Here is a 21,058-nt window from a genome sequence, read left to right as displayed (position 1 = left end):
GAGAGGATGTAAACAAATGGAAAACCATACCACGGTCATGGATTGGCGTAATCAACATTATTAAAATGTCTATACTACCCCAAGTGATCTACAGATTTAATGCAATCCCTTTTAAAATAACAACATCATTTTTTTTGCAGATCTAGAAAAAATAATTCTATGCTGTGTATGGAACAAGAGAAGACCCCATATAGCAAAAGCAACCTTAAGCAAGAAGAACAAATTGGGAGGCATCAATTTACCAGACTTCAAGCTATACTACAAGGCTATAGTAACCAAAACAGCATGGTACTGGCACAAGAACAGAGACATAGACCAATGGAAAAGAACTGAGAGCCCAGATATAAAACTATCCCCATTTAACCATCTGATCTTTGACAAAGCAGACAAAAACATACACTGGGGCAAAAGAATCCTTATTCAATAAATGGTGCAGGGAAAATTGGGTAGCCCCATGTAGAAGACTGAAACAAGATCCACACCTCTCACCTCTCACAAAAATCAACTCATGATGGATAACAGACTTAAAGCTTTGGCATGAAACCATAAGAATTCTAGAAGAAAATGTTGGGAAAACTCTTATAGACATTGGCCTAGACAAATAATTTATGAAGAAGACCCCAGGGGCAATCACAACAATAACAAAAATAAATAAATGGGACCTGATCAAATTAAAAAGCTTCTGCACAACCACGGAAGCTATCATCAGAGCGAACAGACAACCTACAGAATGGGAGAAAATATTCTCATGCTACACATCAGATAAAGGGCTGATAACTATAATCTATATAGAACTCATGAAAATCAACAAGAGAAAAATCAAACAACCCATTAAAAAGTGGGCAAAGGACACGAACAGAAACTTTTCAAAAGAAAGACTAATGGCCAACAAACATATGAAAAAATGCTCAACATCTCTAATCATCAGGGAAATGCAAATCAAAACCACAATGAGATATCACTTAACTCCAGTGATAATGGCTTTTATCAAAAAGTCCCAAAATAACAAATGTTAGCATGGATGCAGAGAGATAGGAACACTCATATGCTGCTGGTGGGACTGCAAACTAGTACAACCTCTGTGGAAAGTAATATGGAGATACCTCAAAAAGCTAAAAGTACAACTACCATTCAATCCAGCAATCCCATTACTGGGCATTTACCCAAGGGAAAAAAAGACATTCTGCAATAAAGACATCTGCACTTGAATGTTTAGAGCAGCACAATTCATAATTGCAAAGATGTGGAAACAACTCAAGTGCCCATCAATACATGAGTGGATTAATAAAATGTGGTATATGTATACCATGGAGTACTACTCAGCCACAAAAAAACAATGGCAAACTAATACCTCTTGTATTATAATATTATCAATGTAAAAAAACCAATAATTTATTATTTGTGAAAAAAAAGAGATGATATTTTGGACTAGGTTGAGGGGCACTGTATAATTAGAGTAGAAAACAAGTTTTTGTACAAGGTTGTATAGGGTGGTGGCTCGGTATGGGGTATTGAGGCCAGTGGTGGATGTTGGAAGATCCCTACTTTAGATTGGAACTCAGTGGGGTGAGCCCTGTTAGCTCTCCTTCGTCTCCCCGCAATCCATTTTACCTGAGATCAACTGGGCCAGGAATCCAAGGACTGCAAAAACCAAGAGTGAGAACTTCATGGCTGAAGGGGTGGCCTGGGGAGCAGGTGGTGGTTTAATGGAGTTGGGGCCTTCTGTAATGTGCCTGAAGCTGCCTTTATAGGATCCACATGGTGCCAGGATACTGGGAAGCAAACCAAAGGGAGAGTTTTCTGTCACCTAGGGCAGTCAGAGTAGATCAGAATGTCTACTGGACTGGAACCTGGATTGATTTATTGAGCACCTGTGTTCCTAGGGGGTTAGGACGGGGAGAGGCAGAAGAAAGAGTGAATCAGTTCACAGCACTTATCTTCCAAACTATGCTTTATAGCCATTGTTGGTGAGGTGTGGAGAAATGAGCACTCTCTTGTGTGGTTGCTGGGAGTGTTAATTCGTACAGTTTTTCTTTTGTAGAGTAATTTGGCAACGTAGGCACATTTAAGGATTCTTAAAAAGTGCTCAACTTTTGACTCAGAAACTCTGTTCCTTGGACTTTTGTCTAATGGAAATAATTGGACAAGTACATAAAGAGGTTTAATCTAAACATTATCTACAATGGCAGAAGACCAAAAACCACCTGAATTATGATAAAACATGGGTCTAATCTAATATAAAAATATATGATATAATAGAACACTATGCAATCATTAAAAATGATGACAAAATATAAAAATGTAGGCTATAAGATATACTTCTAGTATGATTTAATCTTTTAAAAAGAAACATCTATTTATGTGCCTATGTATGTATGTATGCATGTGAGTGTCTATCTATTTATCAATCTATCATCTATCTATCTAAAATGTCTGAGGTTTGGGAAGAAGATTATGTATACTTTCATCATTATAAAAAGAGAAGATATTTCTATAGGAAAATTACTTTTTGTTTGAGTTTTAATATGAATACTCTCACCTCCAAACTTTTGCTTTCTTCCCTTAGAGTTTAAGGTTTCTGGATTATAGGGAGTTTACCATCTCCACATTCTTCTCCAGAAATATTTTGGGTTTTTTTTTTTTATCCCGCTATAGCATCTTTTTGAATCTGTTTACCATCCATACTCTTCTCTTGTGGTCAGGCTCTAGTTTTCCTGAATTCTTCATCCAACATGGTGTCTCCAATGTAAGAGAATGATCCTAGTAGTCCTGATTCAGGCCACCTAAGTACAGTGGCTCTAGCATCTCACTTTTCCTGATGTAAAAGACCCAGGACTTGGCAAGAATATGTCCCAAGACTCTAGCAGTTGCTCAAATTTGCATGTATCTTTTAGAATCTATAATTTCTTCAATTAAGTATTGTAAATTATAGTCCTAAAATACATGCAATCCCCTTCATGCCCTTGCCAAACCCATAACTAAAGAACTGGAGACTTTTGTGTCTCTGTGCCTATTCTTCCACAAGTTGGTTGTCTTTTCATCTTTCCCTTGTTAAGCAATAATGACACTTCTTTTTTCCTTGCTTCCATATGGCATGCACAGTCCATCTCATCATTGATTTGAGCCACCCCAATTTCCTCAAACTATTAAAATATTTTTTCATTTGAAAATAATTTAAAACTTGTAAGTTGCAAAATACACATTGCACAATATTTTTTCCCAGCTTCCCGCAGATTTTCCTATTGTTAATATTTTACTTTTTTTGCATTATCATTTGTTTCCCCTTCACTCTATCTATAGATATATTTATATTTATCTCTATATATCTTTATATACTTTTTTCTGAACCTGTTGAGTGCAAGTTAAATACATCATGGCCTTTTACTCCTAAATAATTCAATGTGTATTTCCTAAGAATAAGTATATATATTTTATTATATAATGACAGTATAGTTACCAACTTCAGAAATTTACATTGATACCACTTTAATCTAATCTACCATCTATAGATCTATAATCCAATTGGCCAGCTGATTTAACAACATCTTTTTTTTTTTTTTTTGACAGAGTCTCACTCTGTTGCCCAGGCTAGAGTGCTATGGCATCAGCCTAGCTCACAGCAACCTCAAACTCCTGAGCTTAAGCAATCCTTCTGCCTCAGCCTCCCAAGTAGCTGGGACTACAGGCATGCACCACCATGCCTGGCTATTTTTTTTCCATATATTTTTAGTTGTCCAGATAATTTCTTTCTATTTTTAGTAGAGACGGGGTCTCGCTCTTGCTCAGGCTGGTCTTGAACTCCTGACCTCAAGCGACCCTCCCACCTCGGCCTCCCAGAGTGCTAGGATTATAGGCATGAGCCACTGTGCCTGACCTAACAACATCTTTTATAGAATTTTTTTCCCTCCTTTAGTTCAGATTCCAGTGTCAGGTCATATATTGTATTTCTCTTTAATTTTAAAATTTTTTAATTTTATTTTTAATTGACATATAATAATTGGACATATTTATGGGATACAGAGAGTTATTTCTATGCAAACGTACAATGTGCAATGATCAAATCAGGGTAGTTAGCATAGCATCACCTCAAACATTTGTCATTTCTTCTTGTTGGGAACATTCAAAATCCTTTCTTCTAGCTATTTGAAAATATACAATAAATTATAGCTAACTATAGTTACAGTGATGTAGAGCACTAGAACTTATTCCTCCTATCTAGCTATAATTTTGTATCCATTAATCAACCTCTCCTTCTCCCCCTCACCTCCCTACTCTTCCCAGCCTCCAATAATCACTGTTCTACTCGCTACTTCTGCGAGCTCAACTTTCTGTAGCTCCCACGTATGAGTGAGACCGCGCGGTATGTATCTCTCTGTGCTTGACTTGTTTCACTTAACGTAATGTCCTCCGGGCTCATCCACATTGCTATGAATGAATGACAGGATTTCTTTTTTTTTTTATATATAGCTGAATAGTTTTCCATTGTGTAAGATACTTTCTTTGTCTTGTCCATTTAGCCTCCTGTATTAGTCAGGGTTCTCCAGAGAATAGGATGAACCTACCTATCCATTTATCATGTATATATCTTATATATATAAATTATATATATAAGAGAGAGAGATAGAGATAGATTTATTTATCTTAAGGAATTAACTCATGCAGTTGTGGAGGCTGTCAAGTCCCAAATCTGGGGAACAGGCTGGAGATGTTGTAATTTTTGAATAATATATTCTTCCTATTTTTGTTTGGATAGAATTTTCCTCATTTGTGTTTGTCTGACGTTTCCTTGCAACTAGATTGCGGCTATGAATTCTCAGGCATCATTTGGTACAGATAATATTGTGTGCTCAGGCTCTCACAGCTGGAGGCCCAAGATGTCCATCTGTCCCTCCTGGGCAAAGTTAATTTTGATCCCTTGATCAAGGTGTTTTCCAGTTTTCTCACCACCTTATATGTACTGTGATGTTTCTCCCTGGCAACTACTAAACAGCCCATGGGGAGACACTTTAAGACCATGCAAATCTTTGCTCATCATCAAAATTACACCCCAGATTTTAGCAACCATTGGTGATTCTTGCCTGATCCAGTCTTTACTGTCATGGTTGCAAGATTACCTAGTCTAATTTTGAATGTACTCAATCTTTTTCACTTGTGATCAGAACCTCCATCTCCTTGGACGCCTTCACTCCCTTGCCAACATTAGAGGTTCAATGTTTGCAGGGCTATGTTTCATGAAGAAACACAATTTAAAAAGTTGCTTCATGGGATTTACTGTGTTTGTGCTTCTAAGCAGAGAACAGTAAAGCCACGGTCAGTATAGAACATCAGCAGCTGCCTGGATTTCTCTTACCCTGGTGGCCTAAATATGTGCCTCAGAAAAATTTAAAAAGCTCAATTTCAGTGATCTTCAGAGTTGCCCACAAATTTTGAAGAAAGAGAATTTTAATATACAAACAGAAAGAGTAAACTATCTCTGTGCTTTCATTAGTAAAGCCTTATTTACTTTTTTACAGGTCTCTGCTAGTCAATGAAAGAGTCCAAGCATTTGCCATATGGGCTACTGCTAGACCCCTCCTTTTCTTCCTGTGGATGATTTTTAGATCTAAGTCCAAAATGTCTCAATTATTCTTTTCATTTTGTTGGATTCAGGCCATTGCTAAAGCTAGTTGAGATTTCCAATTTTGTCTTCTTGCATGTTTACTATTTTTCTAACTCCTTGTCATCATCAAATTTTGTAATTGTGTTTCTTTTTGCCTCTTCCAAAATGCTGATAAAAATGGGAAATAAGAAATAGTCATATAAAGGACTTATATTACTATATCTAAACATTATTGAGTAATCAAGGAGCCTTTGTTTTTAAGATCATGAATCTGCAATTTAAACAGAGTTCAGGACAGGCTCATCCTTGCTCCACATGGTATCAACTGGGATGAACAGGGGACTGGAGGACCCACTTTCCAGACAGCTCACTCATGTGGCTGCCAGCTTGGTGCTGACTGTCCGTCAGAAGCTCAGTTGGCACAAGGGTCAGTGTTCTTGGCTATTTTTCATTTAGGCCTCTCCATGCGGGCCTCTCCACAGGCTGCTTTGGCTTCCTTACAGAATGGCGGCTGGGTTTCAAAGGTAAGCATCCCAATAGAGAGAAAGTGGAAACTTCATAGCCTTAAATTAAGAAAAGGAAGGGGAGAGATGGCTGACTTAGTGGATTGCTTCATCTTCAGCAGGTGCAAGCCAAAGAACATCAGTGAAACCTGAAAATTCAAGTGACAAAAATATAAGCATATTTAGTGATATAGAGATAACATTAAGAAAGATAATTCTGTTGACTTATATTGGATGGTGGTGCAAAGGGAGGAGAAATAAAAAATACACTAATTATATCATAATTCTATTGGGGAACTAATAGATACTGCCTAAAAAAGAGAGAGGACCATCTAATGGTACTATGTGAAGTTATAAATGTGATCACTAAAATGAAAGCCCAAATCTAATTAAATATCTAAAACCTAACTATCAGAAAAGCACACACACATACACACACACAAGCAAACAGACTACATGGTGAACAACTTTTTAAAAACATGAAAACTACTTATTTTAGAATATGTCAGAATTAAGACTAAATATTTATCTACCGTATCAGTAAATGTAAATGCTTAAGTCATTCATTTAAAAAATTTCATATTGGATCATAAAGCATACTCAACTCTGTGCTGTATGTAAGATGCACACCTAAAATCTGTCTCGAAAAGTATTAAAGATGTACCTTCTGGGTCTTGATGTCAATACCAGTCAGATTGATGCAAGACCCGACAAGTTTCAAAGATAATTGTACAAGCAAAAATACCACCGCCTGGGAGTAGAAGAGAATTGAGGCAGTTGCAAATAAAAAGATTCCTCCAGGACTCCAGCTTCCTATAGGCAGGAAGCAGCATAGGAAGTTACTCAGCTGCAAACACAGGACCTCCTTCCTTATCGAAAAGGAAAGATATCTCAGGGTGGAGCCAGATGCTCAGGGACTACAGCCAAAAGCAGAAGTAAAATATGGATTAGAAAATCACTCCCAGGGCACAGAGCTGCTTACTAAGAATTTCCCCTGTCCCCAGAGTGTATGAAACTGTCAATAGGTGCCTGCTTGGTGTTAGATCTGGAGCCGAGAGGGAGGCACACAAAGCCTCAAGTGTAGCAAAATGCTGTTTATTTTGGGCATCTGGGTGCAGATGGGTGGAGGCCTAAAGAGCATCCACGAGAGAAAAGGGGAGACCCTTGGGTTTTATAGGGTTTTTTTTTCTGAGGGGAGTGAGCAACTGGGCCAGAAGAGTGCTGTAATAAATTTTTTTTCAAACAACCAGTTTCTGGGACCCCTGCATTGGTCTCCTGCAGAGATAGGGGAGGGGGATAGCTTCGTCCTTATCAGGGGGGATAGGAATGCCAGTGTCACCGCAACTGTCTGTGGTCAGAGTTAGATTTACAACCTCCAGACTCTCCAGACTCTTGTGGCTGTTGTTTAAGTTTTCCCTTAACTGCATTCCATCCTATACATACTTTCGGGGTTCCCACTCTAAGCAAACCTAACAATTGGATTCAGAATTGCTTTGGACAGGTGACTCCTATGTACGTCCCATTCTGCTTCTTCCCCTCCTTTGAACAGTCACGTGTGTTGTAGTTATCCCATCCCAGTGTCTCTAGTGTATTCTGGGCATGTAGGGGTGCGGAGATAACTTATCTGTTTAGTTCACAGGTCTCCAGATCAACAGGATCAAATTGAAGGAGCTTCATCTATACTTGAACACAGCCTTCCAGGTTCCCTGGGATGAATGTGATCTTAGCAGGGTTCTATTTAGCTGTCTCTTTGGCCAATTCTCTTTGCTAAACTACTGGCTAGTCTGCAGCTTCTTCGTGGCTAGTAGTTTCATGTAGCTATTAGCTTTCCTTGTATTGTTTGCCACTAAGATCTTTATTGTTTCCAACAATGCCTTAAGGCATGAGTTCCAGATGCCCTGTTCCAAATAAAGTCAGCACCCTAAGCAGAACTTTAACACTATATCTGGGGTCTAGAGGGTAAAAGAGTTACTGTTATCTAAACTGCACCTGCTCAGGGTAGAGCTTCCGTACCGTGGACATGGGGGGGGGGTAGTGTGTGTGTGTGTCTGTGTGAGTGTGTGTGTATTGGGAGCAAATTTATGGATCCAATGCCATGGACTTCCACTTATTACTGAGATTTAGCAGATTTTCTTGAATACATGTTTCTCAATTTGTTGTATACCTTTAGGTGGGTCAGCCAATCCACTGGAATGCAGGACCTGGAAGATATCTCAGAAACTACCCCTAGGTTTTGAAAAGGTTGTCTATGGAGAAAGCTAAGAATCTTTATGACCACCAGCTGTGTGACTTCAGAGTAGCAATTATGGAAAGTGACTAATTATTATCATTATTTTTAGTTAGGCCCATTCCTTCACAGAGTTTTGGGGCCCTTACCCCGGTTCTCACCTTGCACCCCTTTATTGATTTGTGTAAAGAGCGGTTTCAGTGACAGGAGTAATCATGTCTACTAGGTTGGTCAATATGTCTAGGGCTTTTCAATGGGCAGAGGTAGAAAAAGATATTTTAAAAATAAAATACATCATGAGATTATACTAAAGCTTTCAATTCAAATTTAGGATTACAGCATTTTTACCTAAACTCTTATTTCTTATCTCAATTAGTGACACCAACATTCATTTCCTTTATCTCACAATATATGCATTAAAGCCTCAATCTGATTATTGAAAACAAAACATTTTGCAGTTCTTTTGTCTAACTTAGGTTATATTCCACTCAGGAGGTACTCTCAAATTACTCTAAGGCATTTCAAATAGTTCCTTTGTGTGCTTATGCCACGAATTCAATGCACAGGTGAATTCAATTCCTTTTGCTTTTAGTTTTTAGGGATTGCTTTTAAATTTTGACATTTTTTTATGTTAGGTAGAGTATTTAAATAGTTCCAAAGTCTAAACTTCAAAACAAGGTATATTCAGAGAAGTCTAGCTTTTATACCTGTCTACCCTCTTTCATCCTCCTTCTATAGATGTCCATTCTAAAATTTTCCTTCTTCTTTAAAGTAGATGTATCTAATGCTTTTGTTTTCATCTCCCCTCTCCTCTGTTATTCTATTTTTGAAAAGAAAGATTCCAGGTTACTCAAGGTTCACTGAAGCTAGGAATAACAGAAGCAAAAGCCAGAGGCAAGAACTTTATGCCTGAAGGATGGGGACATGCCTTAAGAGAATGTAGTGGGTGGATGGGGACAGAGCTACTTATGTCATTGGCCTGGAGCTCCAACCCTTTTTGGACTTCAAATGAGATCAAAAGTTGGGCAGTGAGCCAAGGATAAAGTAGAAATCTCTGCCATTAGGGCAAATAGATTTTGTTAGACTAATTGGCTACTGCATGTATTGACTGAGCACCCACAGAATACCTGGAAGACTAGCAGCCAGTGTTTGAAAATACACTTTCTAGTGACCATTGGCAAGAGTGAGGCAAAACAAGGACGACTGCATACTGCTCCTGTGAGAGCAACTTGTCAATATATATTCCATGTCTAAAACAAAGTTAAACAAAACTATACTTGCCCTTTGTAAAAAGAAAATGAAAAATCTCAATGCTCCCCAACCAACTCCTTATGCAAAAGGGAAGGTAAAGGCCTCAGACACCTGTGAAGAACTGGACTCCACAGATCATTCATTAAGGACATTCCTTACTGGCCCCCCATAAGCAAAGACATGCAAATTACAACTTTAGGTCAGCAGGCCCTGTCTAGCACCTAAAACTAAAGTCTGTTGGATTCCACACAAATAATGAATTATAAGTTTATCTTTACAGGTAACAGAACAGAGACAAGACAGAATCGGACATTTTTCCACCTACCCAGGGACATCTACATAATTGATGCTTCTTTCACTTCCTTTTCCTCTTTTAACATTTGTCTTACCTTATGTACAATGTAGATTTTCCTGGGTCTCACAATGTGACCATTGTCTCACTACTGCCAGCTCCCTGCCTTTTTTCTTTCTGTATGCCTTCAAATGCTGAAAACTTCCAGGTTCCCCTTCTGAAAAACAGCCATGGGTTTGTCTGTGGTTTGTGTCCTCTGCCCCCACACACCCGTGCACATCCTCAACTTTGACTTAATAAACCTCCACCTGAGATTTTTAAAAAATAGCTTAAAGCATTTACTATCTAAACAAACCAATCTGTTAATAGTAGTCACAAAATATGCTTAATACAGAAACCCACATTTATGTCTTCTAAGAAAAAGTATAAATTGTATTCCACCTCAATACATAAATTAACCCGCTTAAAGAATATGCAATAGGCTGGGCATGGTGGCTCACACCTGTAATCCTAGTACTCTGGGAGGCTGAAGTGAGAGGATTGCTTGAGGTCAAGAGTTCAAGACCAGCCTAAGCAAGAGTGAGACCCCATCTCTACTAAAAACAGAAAAAAAAATTTAGCCAGTCAACTAAAAATAGAAACAAAAAATGAGCCAGGCGTGGTGGCTTGCGTCTATAGTCCCAGCTACTCGGGAGGCTGAGGCAGGAGGATCGCTTGAGCCCAGGAGTTTGAGGTTGCTGTGACCTAGGCTGACGCCACGGCACTCACTCTAGCCTGGGCAACAAAGCGAGACTCTGTCTCAAAAAAAAAAAAAGAATATGCAGTGGTCAAAATCATGGTGAGTTTTTAACAACTTCAGAATAAAATAACAATGAGTACTTTATACTGCTTTATATCTTAAAACTGCTTACAACTTCTCATAAAAATAGTATGAGGCAACTATTTTTTCTTTTATTTTTTAACAGACATGTTCAAGATTATGGGCAACATTTTTAAAACCTTAGGCTTCACAGACTTTCAGACATTCAAATATTGTAGTCCCTTTTCTTTGATGTGGTTTATTCAGCCAGGCAAAAAAGCACGGTAGACAGCTTAATACATTTTCATCAGATGCAAGTAGAACAAAAATTTTAAGGCTCTAGAGAACTGCACATCGTACCTAATGTATCATTAAAAATAGAAGACAATATTTTCCTTAGCAAATAAAACGGCATACTGGTATGCGGTTAATGCTTACCTTTTAATGTGTACTGTCATTTATGAATTATTTACAACTTCTACTGTGTAAAGAGAACTAGAATGTAAATTTTCTGCAAAACTGGAAAAAAGCAGTGCAAAATTTTGAAAGCCTGTGTTTTGTACTGTACAAAAGTTAGTTTTTCCTCCTCAAATACCAGATAGTGTGTGCAGTGATATTTTGGACATATTATACTAACTCTTGAGGATGTTTTAATGCTGCAGGTCAGTTCCCAGGCCTACATTCTTCATCAAGGAGTACTAGATCTTCTATTTCACTGCCTCTGTATTTCCTTTCACAGATTTTTACCGCCACTTTTTTCTTGAGAAATAACTTCAATGCTTGTCTTGATGGAACTGCGTTTGCATTTTCTTTGCTTTTTCCACAGCCAGTGCCCAAATACACACACTTGCACCTCAATTCACCAACAATACTTTCTTGAGAGCTCTTAGTTTGAGGCAAATCTGCCAGTTCTTTTAGTGGGACAAAAACCACAACCAGTGTTGCTTTCAGAGCCTCAGTAGAGTGCTCCGTGATTCACACTGGGACTAACCACCAACAGCTATCACCTTCCTTGCCACCGTTTTACACAGTCTATTGAAGAAAGGTTGATTTTGTTTCACATCTTTGTGGGTTAACTTGCAACAAGAGAATTTGACAGAACTCTAGCCTGACTGTGAAACACTTTTAGAAGGCAACTGTGAGGTGCCATTCTGAGAACTACTCTTGTTGCTGCCCAACCGGGTTCATTTGCCCACTGCCCAAGAGGAAGCCAATGTGCTGAGTCAACAGGGTTTATGGCAGAGAAAGTTTTTTCTGCATAGCGCTAAGCGGGGAGATGAGAGAAATTTCTCAAATCCGCCTCCCCGAGAATTTGGGAAACGGGGTTTTTAAGGAGAGTTTGGCATAGGCAATTGAGTCTGCTAATTGTCTGTGTTCTGGGTGGAACCATAGGGTTGTAGAAACTGTCTTCTTTGCTGACCAGGTTCTTGGGTGGGGTCACAAGACCACTTGAGTCAGTTTCTTGGCATGGGCCACTGGTCTGGGGGGTCAGCCGTTCCACTGGAATGTGGGATCTGGAAGATATCTCAGAAACTACCCCTAGGTTTCAAAAAGGTGATATTATCTATGGAGAAAGCTAAGAATCTTTACACTAAAGCTTACAGCTATGTGGCTCCAGAGTGGCAATTATAGAGAAGCAAACAGGGGGACAGTGGCTTATTATTATCATTATTTTTAGCTAGGCCCTTATCACAGTTCTTGCCTTGTACCACTTTACCAATTTGGCTTCTCTCCAGCTGGGACACACTTGCAAAAGAAATGCTTTGGGAAACCAGAGATCCACCAGTCTGGAAGTGGCTCTTGGAAGCTAATGGTGATGCAGCTACCTGGGAAGTGCTTTTGGAAGACGGCAATGATGTATTTGTTGAAGAGCTGCTCTTGGGAGTCAGTAAGGATGTGCCTAATGAGGAACCATTTTTAGAAACTATCATGAGACACCTGCCTCTGAACTAGTTTTAGAAGTTATCCCACTTGCAGCTGTCTGTGAGCTAGGTTTAGAAGACAATAATGGCAACTCTACTTCTGAGCTTGGGCACCTCAAACTCTGAGCTGCTTTGAGGAGCAGAGACTGAAAAGCCCCCCAAAGCACTCTTTTTTTTTTTCTTGTTAGATACAGTATGTCCTCATAATGTATACATTATTTCTTGTACAATGATATGAAATAATATGGGAAATATTCATGATAAAATATTAAGTGAACAATGCAAGTTAAAAACAACAGTTTCATATTTTTTTCCCCACCCCCCCTTTCCCGAGTCAGCACCTTCAAGTGTTACCACTCCCCAAACGGTGCACAATGCACTCATTGTGTAGGCATACCCCCATCCCCTCCCCCACCCCCCACCTCAGTCTGATGTCCAATTGGTGTCGTTCCCAGATTTGTATTTAGGTGATGATCAGGGAAACCAATTTTCTGGTGAGTACATGTGATGCTTGTTTTTCCATTCTTGGGATACTTCACTTAATATAATGGGTTCCAACTCTCTCCAGGAGAACCATAGAGATGTCGTATCTTCATCATTCCTTATAGCTGAGTAATATTCCATGGTATACATATACCACAGCTTACTAATCCAATCATGTATTGATGGGCGTTTGGGTTGTTTCCACATCTTTGCTATTGTGAATTGTGCTGCTATAAACATTCGGGTACATGTGTCTTTGTTACAGAATGATCTTTTTTCCTTTGGGTATATGCCCAGTAATGGGATTGCTGGGTCAAATGACAGGTCTACTTGAATCTGTTTAAGGTACCTCCATAATGCTTTCCACAGGGGTTGCACTAGTTTGCAGTCCCACCAGCAGTGTATTAGTGTTCCTGTCTCTCCACACCCACGCCAACATGTGTTGTTTTGGGTTTTTTTGATAAAGGCCATTCTCACTGGGGTTAAATGATATCTCATTGTGGTTTTGATTTGCATTTCCCTGATGATTAGAGATGTTGAACACTTTTTCATATGTTTGTTAGCCATTTTTATATCTTCTTTTGAAAAATTTCTATTCATGTCCTTTGCCCACTTTTTGATAGGGTTGCTTGATTTTTTCTTGCTGATTTTCCTGAGTTCTAAATAGATTCTTGTTATCAGTCCTTTATCTGATGTAAAGCACTCTTTTTGGGTGATCCACTTTGCTGTCTGGAATCAGTGGATTGGGTCAGGTACCTGTTGACGCTGGACTTTAGCATGGAAGAAACAATGATGCTGAACCATGTTTGTGTGGGGTTTCTGATTCTGAAGCTTTTCCAGATCCTGCCATTGTTGCCTGAGAGGAAATGCTGCTGCCGCTTTGTCTGGAAACTGGTGGATGCCCGTCACTTGTGGAGCCATTCTGACTGGAGGTGTGGGCGCTCCGAATTGAGTTTCCACTACACTCTGATCTGGTGGATGACCGCGCACACGCCGAACTGTTTTCCTGCTGAGCTGATGCACGTTCTGCCTTGGCAGACATTTTTGCATGATCTTGCTCAACTGTAGAATTGTGTTTTCTTCCTATGACTCGCTTTTTATGGATGGCTCTTCTACCCCTTCTTGCCAACCAGTTCGTCTCTTGTATGGGTTGGAGCATCCATAATACACTTGCATGCCTTCAGCCATACTAAGTATTTTATCCATAACGTTTTGAGGGTATCAATCAGCACCCGAGGAAGACGTGGTCTGCCCAGGCCACGGAGAAGGAAAGCTGCCAATTGCGGGTCCCGCTCTCAGCGACAGCAGCTTCACCGGTGTGAGCCACAGCAGTGCCGCCAGTGGGGGCCAGGTCCCCTGCGTTCTGGAGCAAAGACTCCTGGCGGTGGCGCCAGGGTTTGTCAGCCTCGCCCTCACAGCGCAGAGCCTTCACCCAGGAGGCGACAGTCAAGAGTCTTGTTCTTTTGCCCGGTAGAGTGCCGTGGCATCAGCTTAGCTCACAGCAACCTCAAACTCTTATGCTCAAGTGATTCTCCTGCCTCCGCCTCCCAAGTAGCTCGGACTACAGGTGTGCACCACTAACGTCCGGCTAATATATTTTTAATATTTTTAGTTGCCCAGCCAAATTTCTTTCAATTTTTTAGTAGAGATGGAGTCTCATTCTTGCTCAGGCTGGTCTTGAACTCCTGACCTCGAGTGATCCTCCCGCCTCGGCCTCCCAGAGTGCTAGGATTATGGGTGTGAGCCACCGCGCCCGGCCTATAGTAAGTTTTAAAATCAGAAAATGAAAGTCTTCCCACTTTGTTGTTCTTCTGAACTTGCTTAGTGTTGTAGTTGTCAAATAAATGAATGACCAGAAATGTTGTAAGAAGAACACAGGGTTAGTCTGATTTATGACATGGAAAGTGAAGGAACCATCTTTGTTTAGTACAACTGTGGTCCAGGCAGTATTCCAGCTGTCTGACATAAGATATATAAATATGAGAATCTGCTTACTACTCTGGTTCCTGTCCGTGGAGGAGGCACACACTACCTGTGTCTAATCGGCCACCTTGATCCCATCCCTACCTCCCTAATGTATTAATTATCAGAGAGATCCAAATCAAAACTACAATGAAATATCACCTCACACCTATTAGAGTGGCTTTAATTAAAAAAAAAAAACAGGCTGGGCATGGTAGCTCACACCTGTAATCCTAGTGCTCTGGGAGGCCGAGGCGGGTGGATCGCTCGAGGTCAGAAGTTCGAGACCAGCCTGAGCAAGAGTGAGACCCCGTCTCTACTAAAAATAGAAAGAAATTATATGGACAACTAAAAATATGTATAGAAAAAAATTAGCCAGGCATGGTGGCACATGCCTATAGTCCCAGCTACTCGGGAGGCTGAGGCAGTAGGATCCCTTAAGCCCAGGAGTTTGAGGTTGCTGTGAGCTGGGCTGACGCCATGGCACTCACTCTAGCCAGGGCAACAAAGCGACACTCTGTCTCAAAAAAAGGAGAAAAAAAAAAAAAAGATAACAAGTGTTGGAGAGGATGTGGAGAAATTGAAACCCACGTGCGCTGTTGGTGGAACTGTAAGATGGTGCAATCACTATGGAAAATAGTATGGAGGTTCCCCCAAAATTAAAAATAGAACTACCATATGATTCAGCAATCCCACTTCTGAGTATATATCCAAAGGAAGTTAAATTAATATCTTAAAGAGATATCTGCACTCCCATGTTCATTGCAGCATTATTCACAATAACCAAGATGTGGAAACCATCCAAATTTTCATTGACAGATAAATGAATAAAGGAAATATGGCATATACATATAATGGAATCATTATTTAGCCTTAGAAAAGGAGAAAATCCTACCATTTGCAACAACATGCGTGAACCTGGAGGACATTATGATAAGTGAAATAAACCATGCACAGAAAGACAAATGCTGCATGACCTCACTTCCATGTGGAATCTACAAAAGTCAAACTCACAGAAGTAGAGAATTCAGTAGGGTTGTCAGGGGTTGAGGGGTGGGGGAAATGGGGAGTTGTTTAATGGTATGAAGTTTCAGTTATGCTAGGTGAGTAAGTTTTAGATAGTGCCTGTAGTTAACAATATAATATTGTACACTTCAAAGTTTGTTAAGAGGATAGATCTCTTGTTAAGTGTTTACCACACAAACAGAAGAACAAACCAAAAGTCCCCACAAAGCAAAAAACAAGGACACAAGTAAACCTTGGGAAGTGATGGATATGTCTATTACCTTGATTGTAGTAATGATATCACAGGTGTTCGCATATGCTCAAACTCATGCACTTATACACGTTAAATATGTGCAGTCCTTTGTATATCAATTATGCTTCAATAAAGCTGTTAAAAAATCAGAAAATAGGGCTCTGTGCCATTGTAATTTGGGCAATAAAAGGGACTGTGATCAGAGATGCTGAATTCTGGGATATAATATAATGTTTACTTCTCCATTTTATGAAGGAATAAACTGATGGTCACGTGTAGATAAATGACTTGTTCAAGACTGCACACTGGCCGGGCACGGTGACTCACGCCTGTAATCCTAGCACTCTGGGAGGCCGAGGCGGGAGGATTGTTTGAGCTCAGGAGTTCGAGACCAGCCTGAGCAAGAGTGAGACCCCGTCTCTACTAAAAATAGAAAGAAATTATATGGACAACTAAAAATATATATAGAAAAAATTAGCTGGGCATGGTAACACATGCCTGTAGTCCCAGCTACTTGAGAGGCTGAGGCAGGAGGATCGCTTGAGCCCAGGAGTCTGAGGTTGCTGTGAGCTAGGCTGACGCCACGGCACTCACTCTAGCCTGGGCAACAGAGTGAGACTCTGTCTCACAAAAAAAAAAAAAAAAGACCACACAGCTAAAAAGTGCCAGAATCAGCAGGCTAGCATGGGAGGGTCACACATATGAGATTTCAAAGATTCAGTTCAAAAAAGAATGTCAAATATCTCAAATAATTTTTATATTGATTACATGTTGATATGATAATGTTTTGAATATATTGCATTCAACAAAATATGTTATTAAAAGTAATTTTACCTGTTTCTGGTTTCTACACATTCTATTTTGCATATGGGCCTTTCTCCCAAAAATATAAGAAAAGTATGTCCTGATACTTTCCTTACTGTTGCTTCAGGAAAGACACACCCTGTGGGAGTCATAAATGCTTGTTACAGAGGTTTAATCTAGGCCATCCGTGGGCTAAACAATGCTGTGGTCACCATTCCTTGTGCTTGGGCATCTCTCTTGGGCATCTAAACTTAAAATTCCATCCCTCCCTTGCTCTACTTCCTCTGTGAGGCTCCTGTGAGAATGATAACATTACATACTTTGTAGGTGCTTAAACAGTATTTATTAAATGACGGATGGCAGAGGAGGCAGTTCTATGTCTCATTTTATAGATAGTGGAAGCAGGGTGGAACTCGCTGTCTTAAGGGAAAGACCCGCATACTGCTTATCTCTTCCTCCAGCTCCAGCGATGGTGTTGGCAGTGTTTACGCGGGAGGTGGTGCTGGTGGTGGGAAAACAGCAGAATCTTTGCTTTTCTCGGTGTCCTTCTTGGTAGGAGTAGCAGTGTATGTGTTACGTCCTGGTGTCCTGGTGCTGGTGGTGTCAGAGTTCACAGAGATGGCATTTGGGATGATGATGGAGTTGATATTGGCAAAAGAGCTGAAGTTTTTGATTTTGGGGAGAACCCCAGATAAAATATGTTTTGTTTGTATCACAGCACTGGAATTCTTGGTAGTGTTTAGCATTTCTTGGATGTCTTCGCCAAGTATGTGGGGAATTTCATATTGCAGGTAGTTTTTTATCAACTGAACCACTTTGGGTCCAATACAACATTTTTTCTTCTTGCATTTCTGCACCTGTTTTTCATCCACATTGCAGTGGTCCTTGCATCTCCCAAAACCCTTTAAACACCTTTTCAAGCCAAAATATTCTGCACACAAAAAGAGGAGAAAACCATTGGTCCAAGATTAATAACTACAGATAACATTAAAACTTCTGGAGGGAGATGAATAGAGTAAGAGGAAGTTTGTTAAAATTACATTTTAAGTCCGGGGTTTAGATGCTGATGGAGGTACCTGGGCAGGCCAAGTGAGTCTCTATACACCTCTGAAATCCAAAATAAATCTCCTGTGTAGTCTGCTTTCCTTGAATAACTTTAAAAAGCTAAGGACACATAGAGGAAAGAAGAATAGGGAACCCAATTTTTGCTTTTAGGATAGGATTTCAGACCTCCAACTTAGCATCTTAGACACTTGCCGGGCATCACCATCCTATCTCTTTGATACTAGGCAATACCAATGAAAGTAAAACCAGTCATAAAACTAATCAAGAAAGAATTTCACAAGAGAATCAATAGGACTTTTGGTAGTGTCATCTTCTCGCCAAACCCACTAGTCCTTGACTTCGTTCTTTTCGATAATTGCTAGACCTGTGATTCCTGGGGCATAGTGTTCTATCACTGTCAGCTTCTCTGGACACTCTGTCCCTCAGAGCTCTTAGTTATTATCATAGCCTTAACCTCATTTCCATCAAGATAACTCCCATATGGTTATCTATTGTTCTAAATTCCCTGCTCAACTTAATACCTCATCTTCATCTGTTGGATGATTTTTCCAACCCAATGTCTCACCTTTTTTTCCCTCAGTCAAGAAAGCTCTTCCTCCCTCACCCATCTTTTTTTTTTTTTTTTTTTTTTTTTCTGGAGACAGGGTCTTGCTCTGTCACCTGAGCTAGAGTGCAGTGGCATCATCATAACCCATTGCAACCTCAAACTCCTGGGCTCAAGAGATCCTGCCTCAGCCTCCCTAGTAGCTTTGGACTACAGGCACATGCCACCATGCCTGCTATTTTTTTTTTCAATTCTTTGTAGAGATGGGGTCTTGTTCTTGCTCAGGCTGGTCTCCAGCTCCTGGCCTTAAGTGATCTTCCAGCCTTGGCCTCCCAGAGTGCTAGGATTACAGGTGTGAGCCACCGTGCCCCCTCACCCATCTTAACAGTTAATTTTCCATCAATTACAAGAGATTTATGTGGCATCAAATAATTTGCAAAGCATGTTCACTACATTTTCATGTTTTCTCACCAAATACAGAACAGAAAAATTCTTGTATTGGAAGCAGCTACATTGATTAACCCCATTATACTCGTGTGGAACTGGGAGCTCAAAGTGGCTAAATGACTTCACCCAAGATGACACAGCCATACTTGCTTATGGTACCACCCTTCTGCTAGGGTCCCAGGATAAAAACATTAGAAATGTCTTTGACTTTCACTTTCCCTTCCCTGACCCATTGCTAATTATTCCAAATATCTGAGCGATTCTTGTATTCTGAAACAGGTCTCAATGATTCTTCCTTATTTTTTTTTTTAAATGACCAATCCTCTGGTTCAGCTTTTTGCCATAATGCATTCCTAGATGTACTTATGGTAATTTGGGGTCTCCAGGAAGGCAAAAGCTGAGAGAAGGGATAAGATTCTGAAAAATCTGAAAAAGTTGAGATGGAGAACATAGGCCTGTGTACTGGGTCCTCAGAGGAAGTTTTTTTTGAGCATGAGGGTGAGGACTTCCTCCTTCCTACACCAAAGTACAAACTGATAGGGACCTTTGCTTCAAGAAATGGTTGAAATTAGAAATAGAGCTAAATTAAGTAGACCGTGTCAGAGCCTCAGGATGATACATACGTACATGGCAGGAAGGCAGCATTATATGTTGGAGAGTTTCTCTTTCCTTCTTTCTTTCTTTCTTTCTTTCTTTTTTTTTTAGGAGACAGGGTCTTGCTCTCTCGCCCAGGCTGGAGTGCAATCATAGCTCACAGAAGCTTTGAATTCCCGGGCTCAAGTGATCCTCCTGCCTAAGCCTCCTGAGTAGCTGGGACTACAGATGCACACCACTATGTCTGGTTAGTTTTTTCTTTTTTTAGAGATGGAGTCTCACTGTATTTCTCAGGTTGGTCTTGAACTTCTAGCCTCAAGTGATCCTCCTGCCTCAGCCTCCCAAAGCGCTGGGATTACAGGCGTGAGCCACTGTGCCTGGCCTATTGGATAGTTTCTAAGTACACACACAAAAAATACCCTGCTTTCCATGTAGTTCTCTGGGTGTTTCCCTCAGACACAGCTCTGGAGGCTGGGGTATATGGAGACGCATTGAGGATAGTGCGTAACTGATGCAATAGGTAAGTTCTTTAGCCATCTCTTTGAGCATCTCATCTTTCAGCACACCTTTGAGTTCCCATCGTCACGGACAGCTACATCCCTGGTTTCTCACACTGACCCTTCTTAAACCCAGGAATCCGCATTACCTGTGTTCACCTGGTATTGTAGCATGAGGCTGGCAAAGACAGGAAAAAGGAGCCTCATGGCTGGGTGCCAGAAAGGAAGCCTTGGGTCTGGGTTGGTGTTCTTGAGTGCTGGCCTTTATTGGCCTCCTCATGGCCTTAGGCCATGGGCAGTGAAGTGCAGCCAAAGCAGGTGCTGCTTTCAGAAGTTGTGTCTTCTCTGGTTCTGTTTGATAGCACCCTTGCTTGAATACCTCTATGCAACAGATACCCTGCTCTTGATCCTGGGGGAAAACATAAGATATATAAGATAAGAAAGAAAGAGCAAGCCCTTTGGATCCCTCCTTCTTAATATTGGAGCAGGGCAAGAGTAATATGTTTTGTTACATATTTGTCAGCCCTGTTATGCTAAGCTTGGCACTTAGTGTGTGAGAATCAGAAGAACTAGAGGGACAGAGACTCAGTCTTGCTCATGCTGGTATCTCCTGTGGCCAGCAAGGGTACTGGAACAACACATGAGCTCGGTTCATGTTTGTTGAACAAGTTTGTGGGAGGCAACTCTTAGCATATCTTTAACTTTTGAGTTTACAATGATTCTCACATCCTCTAGAAGCAGCAATTTTATAGTGTGCTGCCCTGATTTCTTGGTTATAGCTGATTGATCCAGGGTAACAGTAGAGCCAAGT

At 40.4% G+C, this 21,058-nt stretch overlaps 1 protein-coding gene and 1 pseudogene across 1 annotated transcript; both read right to left on the bottom strand.

Annotated features, from left to right (window-relative positions):
- Positions 1–11,298: 11,298 nt before the first annotated feature.
- LOC138400713 (CDKN2A-interacting protein-like) lies at positions 11,299–15,137 on the bottom strand (annotated as a pseudogene).
- Positions 15,138–17,585: 2,448 nt separating this feature from the next.
- DEFB129 (defensin beta 129) lies at positions 17,586–20,454 on the bottom strand. The gene is made up of 2 exons (XM_069496661.1): positions 20,397–20,454; positions 17,586–18,031 (listed from the first exon to the last, which is right to left on the bottom strand). Exons 1-2 carry the CDS (start codon positions 20,452–20,454, stop codon positions 17,586–17,588), a joined length of 504 nt encoding a protein of 167 aa, XP_069352762.1.
- Positions 20,455–21,058: the final 604 nt, after the last annotated feature.

The sequence above is a fragment of the Eulemur rufifrons genome, chromosome 20 (assembly GCF_041146395.1).
Source record: "Eulemur rufifrons isolate Redbay chromosome 20, OSU_ERuf_1, whole genome shotgun sequence".
NCBI lineage: Eukaryota > Metazoa > Chordata > Mammalia > Primates > Lemuridae > Eulemur > Eulemur rufifrons.
This window is presented reverse-complemented; position numbering and strand designations above follow the sequence as displayed.

Coding starts and splice junctions, on each gene's coding strand:
- DEFB129 (XM_069496661.1), bottom strand. CDS start 20,454: ATGAGGCTCCTTTTTCCTGTCTTTGCCAGCCTCATGCTACAATACCAG. Junction 18,032..20,396: donor ACAATACCAGGTGAACACAG/GTAATGCGGATT, acceptor TTTTGTGTGCAG/AATATTTTGGCTTGAAAAGG.